Consider the following 16,499-nt stretch of genomic DNA (forward strand, 5'->3'; position numbering starts at 1 on the left):
TAGCTAGTAAACATCTGAGACCAGACTGGAACTCAAGAAAAGAAAAAAAAAATCTTCCCAATTCCAGACCAGACACTTTATTCAATCTGTCACCTAGCTGCCCCACTCTGGTGGGTAGCTGCTATAATTATCTCCATTTTACAGACAAGAAAAGTAAGGCAGAGATTGAGTGATATGTCTAAGGCACACAGGTAATAATTTATATAATGCTGGGTTTGAACTCAAGTCTTCTTAACTTTTGGATCCAGTACTCTATCCACTAGGCTGTCCTAAACTAGCTAATAATAAATGATTAGAATCAAAGGACCTAGCTTAGAGATCAATGAATTCTCTTTAGAGTTGACATTGTAACGAAAAGAATTTTAATAGCAGCTATTCCTATAAAAAGCAACTTGCTGACCTAAGTTGATAGATCTGAATAGATGAGTTAAAATATCCTTTTTTTTTTTTTTTTTTTTTTTTTTTTTTTTTTTTTTTTTTGTGGAGGGAGGGGGAAGTCAGGCTAATTTAAACATCAAAATACATTGCTTAGGTTTTTCAAATTTGTAACAAATGCCATCAGGAATCCTCAAATAAGGCTTGAATTCAATTACTTTTTCATTCTGAAAGAGGTAATTGAGCAGAACTGAAAAAAGGGGGAGTACAATTTGTCTTTTACACAAGCAGCTAACTCCAGAAGGCTATAAGAAAGGCTTTGGGTGCTCCCTGCTGGCCAGTAACAAGAATAATTAGTTAGCCATCTGAATTTTGGAAAATATGTGCTTGTCAATTAACCCACAAATATTTATTGAGTACTTAGTAGGTAATAGCCATAGTTTTGTACTATGAAAGTTATACAGAATTATGAAATATACTGAAACAGCTTTCTCTCACCTCGGTGGAACTTGTCTTCTCTATACTGTTTGTATTAATACGGCTTTTAATAAATTCTTTTTAGACATCCTTTATGATATTGTCTATGATCACATGTTCGTATTTGTTAGAGAGTTCTTGACACAAGGGCTGTTCCTATATATATAACCCTGATCCTTCTTTTTTAATATTTATCTAGTTCAAAATTCAATACTCATCAATTCAACGAAAAATATTAAGCTATTATTGCAGACAATAATGTTATCATTACTACTTCTGAAATCAAAATTGCAGGAAAATGAATTCAATTCAAAATCTCACCTATATTCTAGTGCCTATGTTATTATGCACAGTAGAGACATAAAAATGAGGAAGAAGGTAACTTCAGGTAAAATCCCTTTGCTGTCCTAAATTCTGGAAAGCCTATATTCAAAGGTAGTATCCTTGTCACAAAGGGGCCATTCAAATATTTATTCACATTTCAAAGGACCTCAAACTAGAAAAAACTTTATAAAGATTATCTAGTCTAATCCCTTCGTTTTATAAATAAGGAAACTGAGGCTCCAAGAGATGATTTGACTAAGTACATACAAGAAGTAAACAGCAGAGCTGGGATTGAAACAATCTTTCTCTCTTCTAAACCACCTAACTCTTCTCTAGCTCCAGCCAGTATTTATTAGGCACCATTTGTTTGCACAAAACATATTAGATGTTCCACACCTGCTCATTTGCTCATTCCAGTTTTAGTTTATCTAATGTTTTCTGAAAGGCAGATTAACATTATCAGATCTATGTTGTAGATTAAGAAATTAAGGAAGAAGAATAATATTTTACTTGGCAATTCAGAGATGGGAACTAGAAACCAGGATTTTCTAGTGCTCAAGTATCAAAGTTTTTATTATATTTTTTCAGGGGTTTTGGTTGCTATGGAAAGGAATTTATGAAGCTAGAGGGTAATACCAGGTAACTATTTTTAAAAAGTTAACAAATGGGATCATTTCACACATTGTTTGGTGAGCATCTGTAACAATTTTTAAGTTGGAATGAGGCCATTCACAGAGTTATGAAAAATGCAAGTCATCTGGCTCCTGGCTTTGGTGTTGCTAGATAAAATAATATATTTGTATGCCAAAGTGAAGGGGCAATGTGAATAATTTAGTTTGAACTCCTTTTATTATATATTAGAGAAGTACACAGGAGTTGTAATTATTGTATTTATACAATAAACAAGAACCATTGAGCTTCTTACAAATTGACAGTCTAGTGAAAATAATATGAGCTCTGGCATCAGATGTTCACTTATCTCTCCCTGAGTAAAGTGGCAAAGTGCATGTCAAAGTGCATGGCAATGTGACCAGTTAGGATGAATTTTAAAACAAAATTAGAGATTATTCTAATAGGAAATTCCTTTAGGACAATTTAAAAAAATTATATGGAAAAAAAATCAGCAAAATCAACCAACATAATGGAAAAAAAAAATCTGACATTTTATACATTGTTTCATACTAATGGACCTTTCTGGAAATGTGGGGATGCCGGGGAGTTGGATTTCCAGTGCTGTGGGATGGTGGGTGCCACTAATCTGGGGGTGTGTGTGTGAGAGTTGAGGAAGATTGGGATTCACAGGACAATTGGGTGATGGGCAGAGGCCTTGAGAGGATAGGAGACTGGGGGATTGGGGTTGGGTGTGGATGGATTTGGCCAATCAGGGGCAGTCTTGCAGTTTTGAGGGGACCATGAACTTGGGATAGTGGCTAGCCCAGGATGAGCTGATTGGGGTCAGTGACCTGGCTTGGCTGGATCACTATTGCCCCTGCTTGGTAGGTTGCTTGGGTGGTGAATTGTGTGGTTGAGGGGTGGGGGGCAGGAACGAGAGGGTAGAGTTTTCTATTATTTTTGGACATGGGATGTGTGATGGGGGGAAAACATGTTTTCTACATATTGGGGAAAGCTATGTGGTGGGCATATTGGGAGGGGGGGGCTGACAGGATAAGCTGAGCTGGTGGGTTCTCTGGGGGGGAGGGGCTGAATCATACAGGCAGGTGTGTGGTTCCCTGCTTCTGTGCTTGGTGCTCCATCTTCCCAAAGAGGAGTGGGGCCACTTTTGGCCAGAAACATTAAGATGATTCCTTAAGATTCTTCTTTAATCAATTTTCCTTGATATCTGATTTTCAATGTCGAATGTTATTTCTAACAAAAGGAACAGAGGGAGAGAGCTTCTCATGTCTATTAGGGGACAGAATTAGGCTTTTTTTTTTTTTTAAACATTTACAATGCTATAGTTTTGTATGTTTTCTTGGCTTAATTCATTCTTTATTAATTCATCTTTTTTCTGCTGCTTTGAATTCATTTCATAAAATATTTCTGTACAAAAAAAAAAGTATAACACTAGCAATGGAAACTGAAGTAAAAAACATTTATTCACTTTTGTTTTAAAAACCTCTTCCAGCTCCAATCTCTATAGAGGTAAGTCTTAATTTTTAGCAATTTGACTAATATTGATTTAGCAAAATTGACTCATGTTCACCACATAGCATTTCTATTCCAAAGACCAGCTAACTTAATCACAAAAACTATTGACACTTTAGGGGCTGATTTTTCTATGTGTCAAACAAGGGACTTCAATTAGATCATAATATCTTAACTTGGTCTGATGTGAGCCTAAAATATTGTGATGTTGCCTACATTCAAAATTGAATGTTAATTTCAGTCAGGTTAATGAAAGTAAAGATGCAATTTCCCACACCCATCCCCATTTGTTTACAGACCACTGATCCTGTATTAAGAACTCCTGGACTAGATCTCAAGAGATCCTTCTTGTTTTAGATCTTTCAAAAAATCTATTTCTGTGGGCCTTTTCTCCTTAGTCAAAAACCCTATAATTATGCTTAATAAGTTAAAGAGTGAGCAAACATCTAAACAATTCTGTTATACTGTACCTTACTCAAAAACAGAGTTCAAGGGATTTTGTAATTTCACTTCTAGAGCAAGAAAAGTCCCCTTTTAAGATTAAAAGCTTTATATATCTGACAAATCATAAAGCAAAGTTTATAGAGAAAATGGTTTTTGCCTAAGGAATAATTTATATGAATAAAGCACAACTCTGAAATAATGTAAATTTATTAGTATCAAGGTGGCTTAAGTATGTAGAAGGCTGAAACTCTGAAAAGGTGTGTTTGAAGGAGACAGCAGAGCACTTGAGGCTAATTATCTATTAGATGTGAGATAATGGTTCTATAAGCATATATTTAGATGATATGATAATGTGATGGCTCTTCTTAAGATTGAGGTTTGCTGAATGTTTAGGTGGTGAGGGTAGGCAAGGATTGGAGGGCTGAGGGAGAGGTCAGGGTCACTTGGCTGTAGGACAAGGAAGACACTCTGGACTCCAGAATCCAGGATAAATCTTTGGCAAGCCTCTTGGAAGCTTGCCTGCCTCCTTCACTTCTCCTCCTAAAGACCAAGGGCTTTAATCCTAACTCTGACTGATCCTGAGACCCTCCAGGGAGCTAGCCCTGGCTAGTGTATGAGCAATTTTAAAATTTACTAAAAAGATTTCCTATCATACACTAAATTATTAAAGTTTGCAAATTGAGTTCTCTGTGGTATATCACAATTATTAGTTACACTTGTTCTCTGAAGAAAAGCTGCCCTTTTCCTAAGGTGTTGGCTGGGTACAAATGGTACTCTTTCATCTCAAGAGAAGGGGTCCAGAATCAAAGAATCCTCTCAGAATCGTCTTTTGTCAATTTTCTTACTCCAAATTTGCCAGCAATGAAGCCACAGGACATGGGAGAAAGATGGGAACCTTGGTCTATAAGTTCTTTTGGAGTAAAGACATTTTTTTAGTACAGTGCTTAATAAACATTAAAAACATTTTTATAATAAAATAATACTTGGAGAAAGATGATAACATTTATAGTCAATGTTAAAAGTTGAAAATAGAGAACATAGAATAACACAGTAGAAATATATAATTTTCAAACATTTACATTTTGTTTTTATTATTAAAATAATCTTGAAAAAAATTCAATGCAACACACAGGTTATCACCAAAACATGTAAAATTCATCATACAAAAAAAGGACTACTTTAGAAAATGCACTCCAAATGTATGGCATGTCTTTTTTTAATGGATCAAAGAAATCAAAGTACATGGCGGTGATGTTTATCCTATCTTAAAGGCTGGCATGCTGAGCAAGGAAAGTTCTTATTCTTTGTAAAAGTTCCTTCTTCACACTGTCTGGTACAAGTGCTAAAAAGAATGAAATAGAACAATCAGAAGTAAAATGGCATATGGATCACTTTCAATTCATATACAATAAATTTTGCCACATGACTCATGCCTATGAAAAGAGGATTCTATAAAGAAGCCACATGTTAACATTAGACAAGGACCATAAAAGTCAAGTTAAAAGCATGAAAGACATTAAAATAAATTAGCTAAAGAGCTGAGATTTTCTCAGCATAGGTACTATTAGTAGAAGATCTGAATGAGCTATTAAAGATCATCTTTTTTGTGCCCAACCTTTCTGCTGATGTTCTTTTGTGCCAGCTAAACCAGGCCACCTTGTTCTTGTTCTCTCCTATTCTAAGGTTGCTGAGTATTCCTGGAAAAGACCTGTACTAACAACTCACTTACTCTAACTTTTAGGTGGGCCCATAAATGGTACCTGACCAATTGGTAACTCAAAAAACTTTTAGTGATTTATTCCCCCTAAAGCCTGGCTATTGAAATGTAACCCCCTTTTAACATTGAAGGCTTCCCAAGAAACCACTTCTTTATTACTAGTTCATGTTTCAGCTAAATCTAGTTTTTTTTCTGTATGTACTTGCAGAAGCAATTTCTAATGCCCAGGACCCTCATATATCTACCTGTTAAAGCTAGTAACTGTGACACTTCCTTTATAAAACTTTCCTTAGTGCTTTGGCTAAACCCAAGTTGTTACTCATCAAATTTTCTTATAATTCTGTCACTATCTTCTTTGCCCTTGTCACATTCTACTTTGGGTCATAATTACTTGTGTATATTCAAAACTTCTTGAGGACAAGAACAATTCAGGACTTTGAAAAGTTCTACTGATATGTTTTGTTGTTTTTATCACATTCAAATAAGGCCTTATTTGACAACAAATAGATAAAAGGCTAATAAAACCAATCAATACATCATGGTACAGGAAAATATAATGGTTCTGAAGCCAGAACATATGTAGGCTAAAATTCCTCCTGGTGACATTTATTAACCTGTGTAAAATGAGGAGGTTCTCTGAGAGGGTATTCTATATCCACTGTCCTCCCATCTCTGTGATGAATTTTTTTCAAATCATCTCCAAAGTCAAGCTTGGTCATTATAATTACACAACATTTAATTTTTTTCTTTCATTCAGTTCACATTGTAATTCACTGTATTAGGTCAGCTTCACTTTTGTTCCTTATTTTTCTGAATTCCTCATATTTCTCATTAAGGTACAGTACTACTACCTGAAGTTTATGTGCCATAAATTTAGTGACAGTTTTAATGATGGGTATGTTTCTAGTTCTATGACATAAAAAAAAAAAGTGCTATGAATACTTTTAGTATTAAATAAGGGCGTTTCCTTTATGTTTTGATTTATTTGGGATACATAAACTCCAAGACATCTTTATCCAAACCTTATGATTTGGAATAGGTACAAAAAACACCAAACATTTATGGATATTAAATCATAATTCTGTGACCCCCCACATATTCAGTTATGAGACCCCACATGGGGCTATGACTCAGTTTAAAAAGATGGGGTTTTATATCTATAGTTTTGTTCATATGGGAAACTCGTGTAGAAACTCTGATACATCAGCAAACACTTGGTAGCTTTAGAAGTTATCAAGCCAATTAACTAGAGAATGATTAATATGTGATAAATGAATTTTGGTGCTATAATCAATATGATGATTATAAAAACAAAAATTAAGTAGTCTAGAAAACAATGTAAGCATCAACAATATTTAAAAAAAATGAAAAACAACAAAATCACCACACAATATGAGAATGAAATCCTCTATATTTTTGCAGGCACAAGGCACGATGGGTGTTAAATATTGCATACAATGCCAAAATTTTTCTACACATTATTAAGTTTTGAACACTTCCATTCCCCACCCGCTTTGTTTTCCCTCTTCTATTCTGTTCTTTATTGTTAAGGCATAGATTTCTGAAATGGAGAAAGAGGAGGAATACATATGAAAAAGTAGAAAATACAAAACAAAGACTTCCATTAAAACAAATTTTTTTAAAGGATCACTAATGGAATTGATAGGTTAAATAATCTTGCTAATGCTCATATAAATCATATATTAAAGACAAACTCTGGTCTTTACTGAAAGGCAGGCTGACAAAAAGTCTTAAGGGATGGATATGTCACCCATTTAACACCACAAATAATTTATGCCACAAACAAAAGCATAAATATTTTCATGGTATCTCATGGTATCAATTTCAAGAAAACAACATGACAAGATCTTTGTTTGAAAGATTTTGCAAGATTTGCATTCTTCCATGGCTTCAGATGAATTAAAATTTCTTTGCTACTTCTGAGTAAACAAACTCACTTAGTTAAAGTCAAATAATCAAATAAATACTAAATCCAGAATATTTAATTTTATAGAATTTATAGAGACTATTTTAAACAATTCATTTCTTACCTCTGCCTTTCGGAGTTATCTCTGCTACCAAGTCATCAACAGTAACATGTTCTAATCCTTTTTCTTTAATCACATCTTCAAAGGTCCAAAACAAAACATAAATATCATAATTCTTAAAAGCCATATAACTAGTTATAAGAATAGATATTTTGTAAACCAGGTATCATAATTCACTTCAGGTGAAAAGAATGTTTATAATATAACCTTGCAAAAAAGTTTTAAATTACTAGTTCATTAAAAAAGGCCTATCTCTCCTGTAAAATATAACTTGTCCCATAAATATTCATAAACCCAAATTAATAAAATTACTATTTTAATATGATGCGTAAACCCACCATATGTAAGGACCTGTAATCTGTCCAGAGAAGTTAGTTTTAGCATCATCTTACAATAGTTCTCAAAATACAAAGAAACCAAATTTACTTGGTTTGGCTAAAATTTTCATGTGGTATATAATTTCGCTGCTATCCCCTTTATCATGCTTTTTGGCTCAAACAGCAACATTTGCTCATGGTCAAAGAAGTCAACTCAATGTACTTTCAAATGCTGCTTGCTGACTGTTTTAGGAGAAGGAATGTATAGAGGAAGGGAAGAAAAGGACATAAAAACATTTATATAATGCCTGCTTTGTGCCAGGCACTTACTTAACCTTCTCAAAAGGTAGTAAATGTGCAAGAGTAGGAAGATGGATGAGTAGAGTGTATGAGGATTAAAATGTAAGTATACTTGGCTATAGACCATTCTACTAAAGAAGTGCTATAAATCATTCTTAGATCTACCTAATATCCAGATATATATCATATACATTTCTAGAACAACATCAATATGTACCTAGATATGTTAAAGCCTATACAATTTCTGATACATTACATAATAATACACCTAAAAATGAGCACAATTCGTTATGTATGCACTTTTAGAGGCTTCAGTGCCACTATCTTCAAGGGAACAAGATAAAGTAAAAGACATAGTATATCCTGACTATTGATGTGATTACAATGTACATGGAGACATAACAAATGGCCTTTATTATTGGATGAGACTGTTGTAATGAGACTGCCATGGTGTCGTGTAGGAAAATTTCCAGCCTTAATATGCAGTGGCTCGGTGATTCTGGGCAAATTACTAGTGTTCTGGAACAGTTGGTGTCAAAACTCAAAAATGGTTCCTTGAAGACCACGTGTTGACTTAGAAAGTCACAAATTAAAAATACAATACAATGGAGATGGTATTTTATTAAACATTGCAAAATTCCATTTTAATCTGATTTGGGCCTCCTGAGGAATTGTGCTTCTAGTAGCCCTGAATTTCACCCCTCTGTTCTAGACTCAGGTGCAGAGAAGGTACTAATCTGCAGCTAGCTGGAAGAGGGAGTTTCCTTCTCCAGGCATTCTATCAATGAAATCACAGGTAGAGTTCTTAACCCTATCCTTTATTATGGGTTTTTTTGGTTTGTTTGGAGGGTTTTTTGGTGGTAAACAAATCTCATTTAAAATTTCATGCTCGGAACAATCTTTCTTTTCATCTCTGCCTTCTCCCTCTTGAGCTTCTTTCAAGTATTCAAATTCCATTTTTTGTAAAAAAAACTCTCAGGCCTCTTTACTCTTACTCTACCTTTCCTCTGAGTTTAACACTATTTTACCTTGTCTTTATCTGGTTTGTACATAGTTGTTTACATGTCATCTCCCCCAGAGTGTGTGAACTCCCCAGAGCTTAGCATAATGCCTGGTACAGTATAGGATCTTAAATGAATGCTTTATTGATTTGACTTTCTCAAAGGAATCCAAGAACACTAAAGCGTGAATTTCCTGCTTAAATCTCTGTTATCCTTGAAAGCTGGGGTGCTGGCTCTCTACAAATATCTTTCTAATTCTTCTGCTGTTAAGGTTCCCTTAACTCCTTAGATCACTTTATTTCTTACCCATTTCTATACATACTGCATTGCTTCCAATAAAGGATATATCAAGTTAAGGGCAAACATATTTATAAGTGAACACACTTATAAAGTTATAGCTCTGTCTGTTTTTAGTATTTAGGCATTTTAAATCCCAAACAGGATGACTTACATACAAGCAGGTTCTTAATGAGTACAGAACCTAATGTAAAGGATAAAAATTTGAATTGTAATAAATGACCAATTTATATATTTCATACAGAACTGTTCTTTTTACAAGCTACTAATGCATACCAAAACTCTTATGTTAGGTATATAAATTTGTTTCAAGAAACTATGAAACACTTTGCAGACACAAATGAAAGAATTTATCCATTAGATATCCCTAGTCTAATAGTGAGCAATCTTTAAAGAAATATTTGAGAATCCTTTATATATATGGAAACCCATTTTGCATGTAAGGGAAGACATTAAGTGATGACATCTGTTTATCTTTTATACCATATTAAGTGACTTATAAGGTTACTTTTTTTTTTTTTGCTGAGGCAATTGGGGTTAAGTGACTTGCCCAAGGTCACATAGCTAGGAAGTGTTAAGTGTCTGAGGCCAGATTTGAACTCAGACCCTCCTAACTTCAGGACTGGTGGTCTATCCACTGCACCATCTAGCTGTCCCTAAGGTTACTTTTACTATCCAAACTTTGATAGTAACTTTTTTCTGAATCTCTTAGAAAATAAGAACTATTTAATAATTACAAATCTCTCTAGAAATAGTTTTATAGTCTTAGTAAGGAAGGATTGAGGAAGATCTTAGCATTATCAAGTTCCAGTCTGTTTTGAAATAAAAATCTGGGAAGGACAAATTATTGAATATATCTCTCATACAAAAATCAACAGACCTCAGATAATACAAGACTAGCTTAAATTTATGACCAAATTAAACAGTGATTACCTTTACAATGAGCTTTTAACTGATCTTTCCAACCACATTCTATTAATTTAGCTCTTAGTAACTCTTTAAGTCTGGGAAAAAAAAAAAAAAAAAAAGAATGTTAATCATTTAGTGTTTTAGTATAAATTTCATTTAAATCTTAAAGACTTTCCTTATCTTTCATAAGTCCAAGTTCTATTTTAGTAATCAATTATATTAATTCCACTGACTTTTCCTAAATCAAAGGTTTATAACTTATATGGCTCACATTGTGATATGGTACATGAAGTTACTTACAATCCACTTCACATTAGTTACAGAAAGTCTATTGAATTAAATGCTGCCTTTTAAGGATGTTATAGGACAGTGGATAATATGCTAATCAACAAGATGGTTTCAAATTTGACCTCATAATCACTCTGACATAGGTATTACATGAAATGTTCTTTTATGGAAGAAAATAAGGTTCAGAGGTGAGATTTGAACTCAGGTTATAACATACTACAAATCTATGCTTTCAAACTACTGGCTAAAACCTTTATCTATTACTAAATTCAGAGGTTCTTTTGGAAATTAAAAACATTAATTTTTCATAGTTACTAATGACTTTAAAGAAGGCAGAATACACCCAGAGAAGGAACATTAGGAAATGTGTGTAAACTGCATTTTTTGTTTTTCTTCCCAGATTGTTTTTACCTTCTGAATCCAATTCTTCCTGTGCAACAAGAAATTCGGTTCTGCACACATATATTGTGTTTAGGATATACTATAACATATTTAACATGTATGGGACTGCCTGCCATCTAGGGGAGGGGATGGAGGGAAGGAGGGGAAAAATTGGAACAGAAGTGAGTGCAAGGGATAATGTTGTAAAAAATTACCCATGCATATGTACTGTCAAAAAAAAGTTATAATTATAAAACTAATAAAAAAAACAAAAAACCAAAAAAAACAGGAAATATGAATTCAATTAAGGATGTGGTTGACTTTCTATATACACAGGCAAATGATTTTACTAATTTACGTGTCCTGACTAAATACCTCAGATGTACTATAAGACTGGTTTTAAAAATGCAAATTTGTTCTAAAGTACTGATATATCAAGAAATAATTTGAGCATAATATGAAAAAAAAAAAAGGCAGAATAGCTACCTTAATTATAGCTGAAATCGATTAAATTTGTTAATTTTTTATTTCTTACTATAACCTTCTAATGGGACCCTAAAGCTCTTCACAATCTATATGTCTACCTTTTCTAGCTTCTATATATTGATTCCCTTTATTCTATCATCCAACCCAACTGAGCTTGATATTCCTCGCACCCAACTGTTCATTTCCTATCTTCATGTCTCTGGCTCTTGCTATGCCCCACATTTACCTATTAGAATTCATTGCTTCCTATAAGACTCAATTCAAGCACTACTTTGCACAGGAAGCTTTTTGTGATCTCTCCAATCTACCTTATATTTAATTTTCATGTACTTATAATAGATTTGCAGTTTTCCTCAATATAATGTAAGCTCACGGAGCTCTAAGAATGTTTGATTTTTCTCTAGCACTTAACATGATGCCTGGAAAGTAGTAAATACTTAATGCTTGCTGAGTTATTGAAATAATTTAGTTTTTCATTATATTATTACAAATCCGAAGTCTCACTTGCCAGTTTATGGCAGAATTGTCCCTGCATATACTGTTCTCCCATATCCAGGCTTTTGTTTAAGCCCTATGACTAAAAGATGTGGGCACTGGTGCTCTCTTTCTCTTTGACTCCAGAACCTTTAACTGCTTTCAAAAAGCACTTTTATACATTATATATTTATATAAACAATCTTTCAAAGAGGACTCCTGGGCATATTTTATTTTGATTCATCTCTGTACATGTTGTTGAGAGCAGGGACTGTTTTAAATAACTTGTGCTTTGTACACAGTTAAGTGCTGAATGAGTATTTGAATCAGATAAATTTCAAAAATGATAACTAATGGATACCCTTTATGTACCATTGGTATCCATGTAATAGTAAGAGAAGACGCCCAGCATATTGACTGGAACTTCTTATGGAGATTTTTAATGGGAGAAGGGGGGTAAGATAGTACAGGATAAAGTGTGAATGGGTTTTATCTAGGAGTATTAAGTTTGATAAGATTCAGCCAAGTATTGAAGATATCCTAAATTAAATTTCCCTTACAGAAATTAAGAATGAAGTTCGGATATTAAATTTTCTTTAAAACTTTCACATGTGGCCTACTACTTTCACTGATGATATAAACAGTTCTAAAGATTTATGTATTACAGAAATATAAAAGTACCTGGCCAGTCAAACAAAACATTACTTACCGTTCTCGTTCACCAGTTTCTATCAGTTTCTGGTTAATAGTTGCTCTCATCTGTGCATCTTTGTTCATTTTGTTAATCTATGTTTAAGAACAAAGTATGTTTTTAAAGCATTATTTTCCAAATCTAATAGGCAGGATATCACATTAATTTCATATTTTACCCTCTGTTTGAAGTGCTATTTTAAAGATGATTTTCAAAAGCATATACTTACATAATCCCAGGACGCAACACATGGATAAACTTTTTAATCCTAGCTACACACCCTCTACTTTTAAATTTTAGTTAACAACTTCAGTTTTTATATTTATGTTGACATCATAAAGACAAAAAAAAAAAATACTAACCAATCAGTTTATACACAAGATGGGGAAGACATCATAAAGACAAAGAAAATATTAACCAATCAGTTTACACACAGGAGGGGAGCACAATGCTTGTGGGCCAATGAATTCTGTCAATATCAGCTAATCACTTCTCTGAGAAAAGATGTAACCTACATTTACTAGTATTGACAACAGTGAAGTTATAGAAAACTGCACTTTTTTAAGTGTATCCAATTTTTTAAATTGTTTTTTGCTACCTATAAATCATTTTTAAGAATTATCACAGTTGTTCAATTCAATCAAGATATTACTATTTAGTAGAAGGACAATTAGATTATAAAGGAAGTGCATTTAAAATTCAGTTTTGTTACTTAACCCTAAAGGGCAGTATTCTAATGTTCTGGTTTAGCTTTCTGGAGGTCTTGGGACCAACATTTGTTTCTATCTTATTCAGCAGAGTAATCACTAGGAGAATAGCCAGAGATAAAATCCAAATTCTTTATCTCTTTCCTAGTCTGTTTCCTTCACCTGGGGCTCCACTAGCTTTCTGGAGACATAGTTTAGTCCCATTCTTCAGGGACCTTATAATCTACTTAAAATAGCACAACACCCAAACTAATACAAGATAATTTGAGAAGTATTAACATTCAAAGATATCAAGGAAAATTAATTATATTTTTAAAAGTTCTTTTGATCTTAATTTAACAAAATAAAGGCCCTATTTCAGATTATAGTTGTCATCTTTTGGGAAATTTTCCCAATAAAATGTATCTAAAATGATTTTTAAAAATCAAGTCAATAAACCACTTAAGTCTTTTTTTTTTTTTTTTGAGTCATGAATTCCTTGGACAATCTAGTAAAAATGCATAAAACACATTATCTAAATTTTTTTTTTTTTTTTTTGGCTGAGGTAATTCAGGTTAAGCGACTTGACTTGCTCAGGGTCACACAGCTTTCGTAAAGTGTCTGTGATCACATTTGAACTCCAGTCCTCCCGACTTCAGGGCCAGTGCTCTACCCATTGCGTCACCTAGCTGCCCCTATCTCTATGTTCTTTGCATTTTTCTTTAGCATGAAATAGCCAAACTGAAACGGGAAAAGCACTGGCTTCAAACTTAGTATCGCTGCTTATAGCCTCGGTGTCCCTGGCAACAAGCTCAAGTCTCCACACTTCTCCCTTCCCATCTGGAGGAAGGGATGAACTCTGATTTGTAGGCACCTTCCAGCACCCAAATTCTCCGAGATAAAAACAGCATCGATTTCCAACACAATACCTCTCTCTTTTGAGGGCCTGGGCAGTTCAAGAAAAGAAATATATGCTTCCCTAGCACGGTTCCAATATGGAACACGGTTTCCATATGGGAAATATGTTTGTAACGCTACTCTCTACAAGGGTATAAAATGACCTTTGGTCCCGTCAGGATACATTTATTAAGCGCCTAAACGATGTGCCATGATGAAATCACCAAGTAGCACTCTCTTTCCTTTTACTAAAATGATTTTAACTGAGCCTAATTATCTCATTCTCTTTGGTTGTTCTCGAAAAGGATTAAAATGACATCATTATCACTGCAAAGGTTCCTTCTTCATTAAACCATCGGTTAGTCCCGTTAACAGATGACAGTTTTAATCATCTCGCGCGGCTGGTCTACACCACTCCCTTCACCCTAAAAGCTTGGCTACGAAACGCTAGTGGAAAAAAAAGAAATTTGGGGCTTCAGAAGGTATGGAGTATGGGGGCCGGCATGAGAAAGAAAAACAAGGACGGGCTCCGGGCCCATCTCCCTTTCCAAAGCTCCGGGGGTAACACCTGGGATAGGGTATGGTCGCCCGGATGAGGGACAATCTACCTCGGGGATCTGTCTTTGGGTTGACCCCAGGCCTCGGGGGGAGAAGAGGAAAGCGCAGTACCCTTCGCAACAACAAACAGCAAACGGACCGCTACCTACCTTATTCTGGCCCCTTCAAATTTTACTCCAGTAAACAACGCTTTATGTCAGCTGCCACAGGAAGCGACGGGAAGTGTTTCCGGAGCGTAGCGGGACCTAACCATACACATGGCAGGCTTTCCATTCGCTTAGCCTTCTGGGAGAATGAGTCTATGCCCCAAAGGAGAAGTTACGTTCCAAGCTCAAAAGCCAAAGGACCAAAAAACTGCTCCTAACATTCATTACAGCCCCGCCTTCGCCGCCGGCTTTTGCTTTCTTTGAAAACTACATTTCCCAGAAGCCCACAGACTCGGCGGAGCTCTCTGGGACCTTCTCCAACCCTACTACAGCTAGAAGGAGACGCGGACCTTTTAACTGCACTTTTAAAGTTGAGACCCGCGCTCCATCGGAAGTGGAGTGATGGAAGTAGCGGCTAATTGCTCTTTGCGCGTGAAGCGGCCTTTGTTGGATCCACGCTTCGAGGGCTACAAACTCTCCCTGGAGCCTCTGCCCTGTTACCAGCTGGAGCTGGACTCAGGTGAGAGGGTTAGGACCCGGAACCCTCCTCCCTCCTGCCTTCCCGCGTTCCTCGGGCTCAGCCTCCGCGAGGATGCAGCCTTGGCTGCTCGGCCTTCCAGGAAGTCCGAGGTGGGAGGAAACGTGTGGGCCTCGGGGCTGTCGTCCCACTGAGCTGCTCCTGCCCTCGAATGTCGGGCAGGTGCCGGGGCGCGTGGCATGTGGCCTAGAGCTACCCCGGACTTCGCCGCACGCCGGCCTCTGCCGGGGCGTTTCTTCCCTCTGCGAGTCTGCCTTTGGCCTTTACGTCCCAAGTCCCACACATGAGCCCAAGACCCCGGCCAAGGAAACCCACTATTAATGAGATTCTATTAGAAATCTTTGTTGTATTACAGACTGGTCTGTTCCAGCTATGTTAGCCTTCAGCATTCAGTTTCCCTTCTCTGTGCCTTGCACAAGCACACACAGTCTTCTCACTAATTCCAGCTCAGGGGTTTCTTCCACACTCTCCTTGAAATGCCTTTTTTAGTATCTTTGCATGTACTTTGCATAGATTTGATTAAAGGCCTTTGAATTCTCAGCGTCTAATTCAGGGGCAGGAGATGGTCTGATAGTCGGCAAGGCCAAGTTTGAGGGAGGCAGCTCACTGGACTATAAGGGCTGCTGATGTACTCGGGGAGTTTATCTGTAAGTCTGCCATGATAGTATGGAAATTCCCAGTGCCCTTTAAGCATCCTGCTTACTGACTGCTGTTGCTTGAATTTCTTGTGACCTTCCGCCGCCCCTTCACTTCTCTGTGCCCCAATGTAGTCATTTACTAATTGCTTGAAAATCAGTGGTGAAGGGGCGCCCCAACTTTTTCTTTGTACGTGATTTCAAAACCCAGTGTTGCTAATTCTGCCCATTTTTTTTTTTTTACACACTCATGTCTCTCAAATATCTATCAATCATATACTTCCGTTTCTTATCACTCAGATCAAGTGTTTTCCTGAGTTTTTTTCATTTGAAATGACTAAGAAACACCCACGTTAACTGGGCAT

The 16,499-nt window shown here is 35.8% G+C and overlaps 2 protein-coding genes across 5 annotated transcripts in view; one reads left to right on the forward strand and one right to left on the reverse strand.

Annotated features, from left to right (window-relative positions):
- Positions 1-4,965: 4,965 nt before the first annotated feature.
- ENY2 (ENY2 transcription and export complex 2 subunit) lies at positions 4,966-15,544 on the reverse strand. 3 transcript variants are annotated; one of them, XM_074267008.1, is made up of 5 exons: positions 14,965-15,544; positions 12,693-12,769; positions 10,379-10,449; positions 7,534-7,608; positions 4,966-5,107 (listed from the first exon to the last, which is right to left on the reverse strand). In XM_074267008.1, exons 2-5 carry the CDS (start codon positions 12,758-12,760, stop codon positions 5,031-5,033), a joined length of 291 nt encoding a protein of 96 aa, XP_074123109.1. In that variant the 5' UTR covers positions 12,761-12,769; positions 14,965-15,544; the 3' UTR covers positions 4,966-5,030. The 3 variants fall into 3 exon arrangements, with proteins under 3 accessions (XP_074123109.1, XP_074123116.1, XP_074123101.1); XM_074267015.1 differs by having other exon boundaries at positions 14,866-14,966; XM_074267000.1 differs by lacking the exon at positions 14,965-15,544 and adding an exon at positions 12,904-13,018.
- NUDCD1 (NudC domain containing 1) overlaps positions 15,127-16,499 on the forward strand; it is a 101,368-nt gene continuing 99,995 nt past the window's right edge. The window contains exon 1 of one of the 2 annotated variants that reach the window (XM_074266976.1): positions 15,127-15,481. In XM_074266976.1, coding sequence (XP_074123077.1) covers positions 15,364-15,481 — 118 coding nt within the window. In that variant the 5' untranslated portion in view covers positions 15,127-15,363. The remainder of the gene's footprint in view (positions 15,482-16,499) is intronic. The other variant, XM_074266986.1, reaches the window with a different exon arrangement.

This window comes from Sminthopsis crassicaudata, chromosome 1, assembly GCF_048593235.1.
Source record: "Sminthopsis crassicaudata isolate SCR6 chromosome 1, ASM4859323v1, whole genome shotgun sequence".
Classification (NCBI taxonomy): domain Eukaryota; kingdom Metazoa; phylum Chordata; class Mammalia; order Dasyuromorphia; family Dasyuridae; genus Sminthopsis; species Sminthopsis crassicaudata.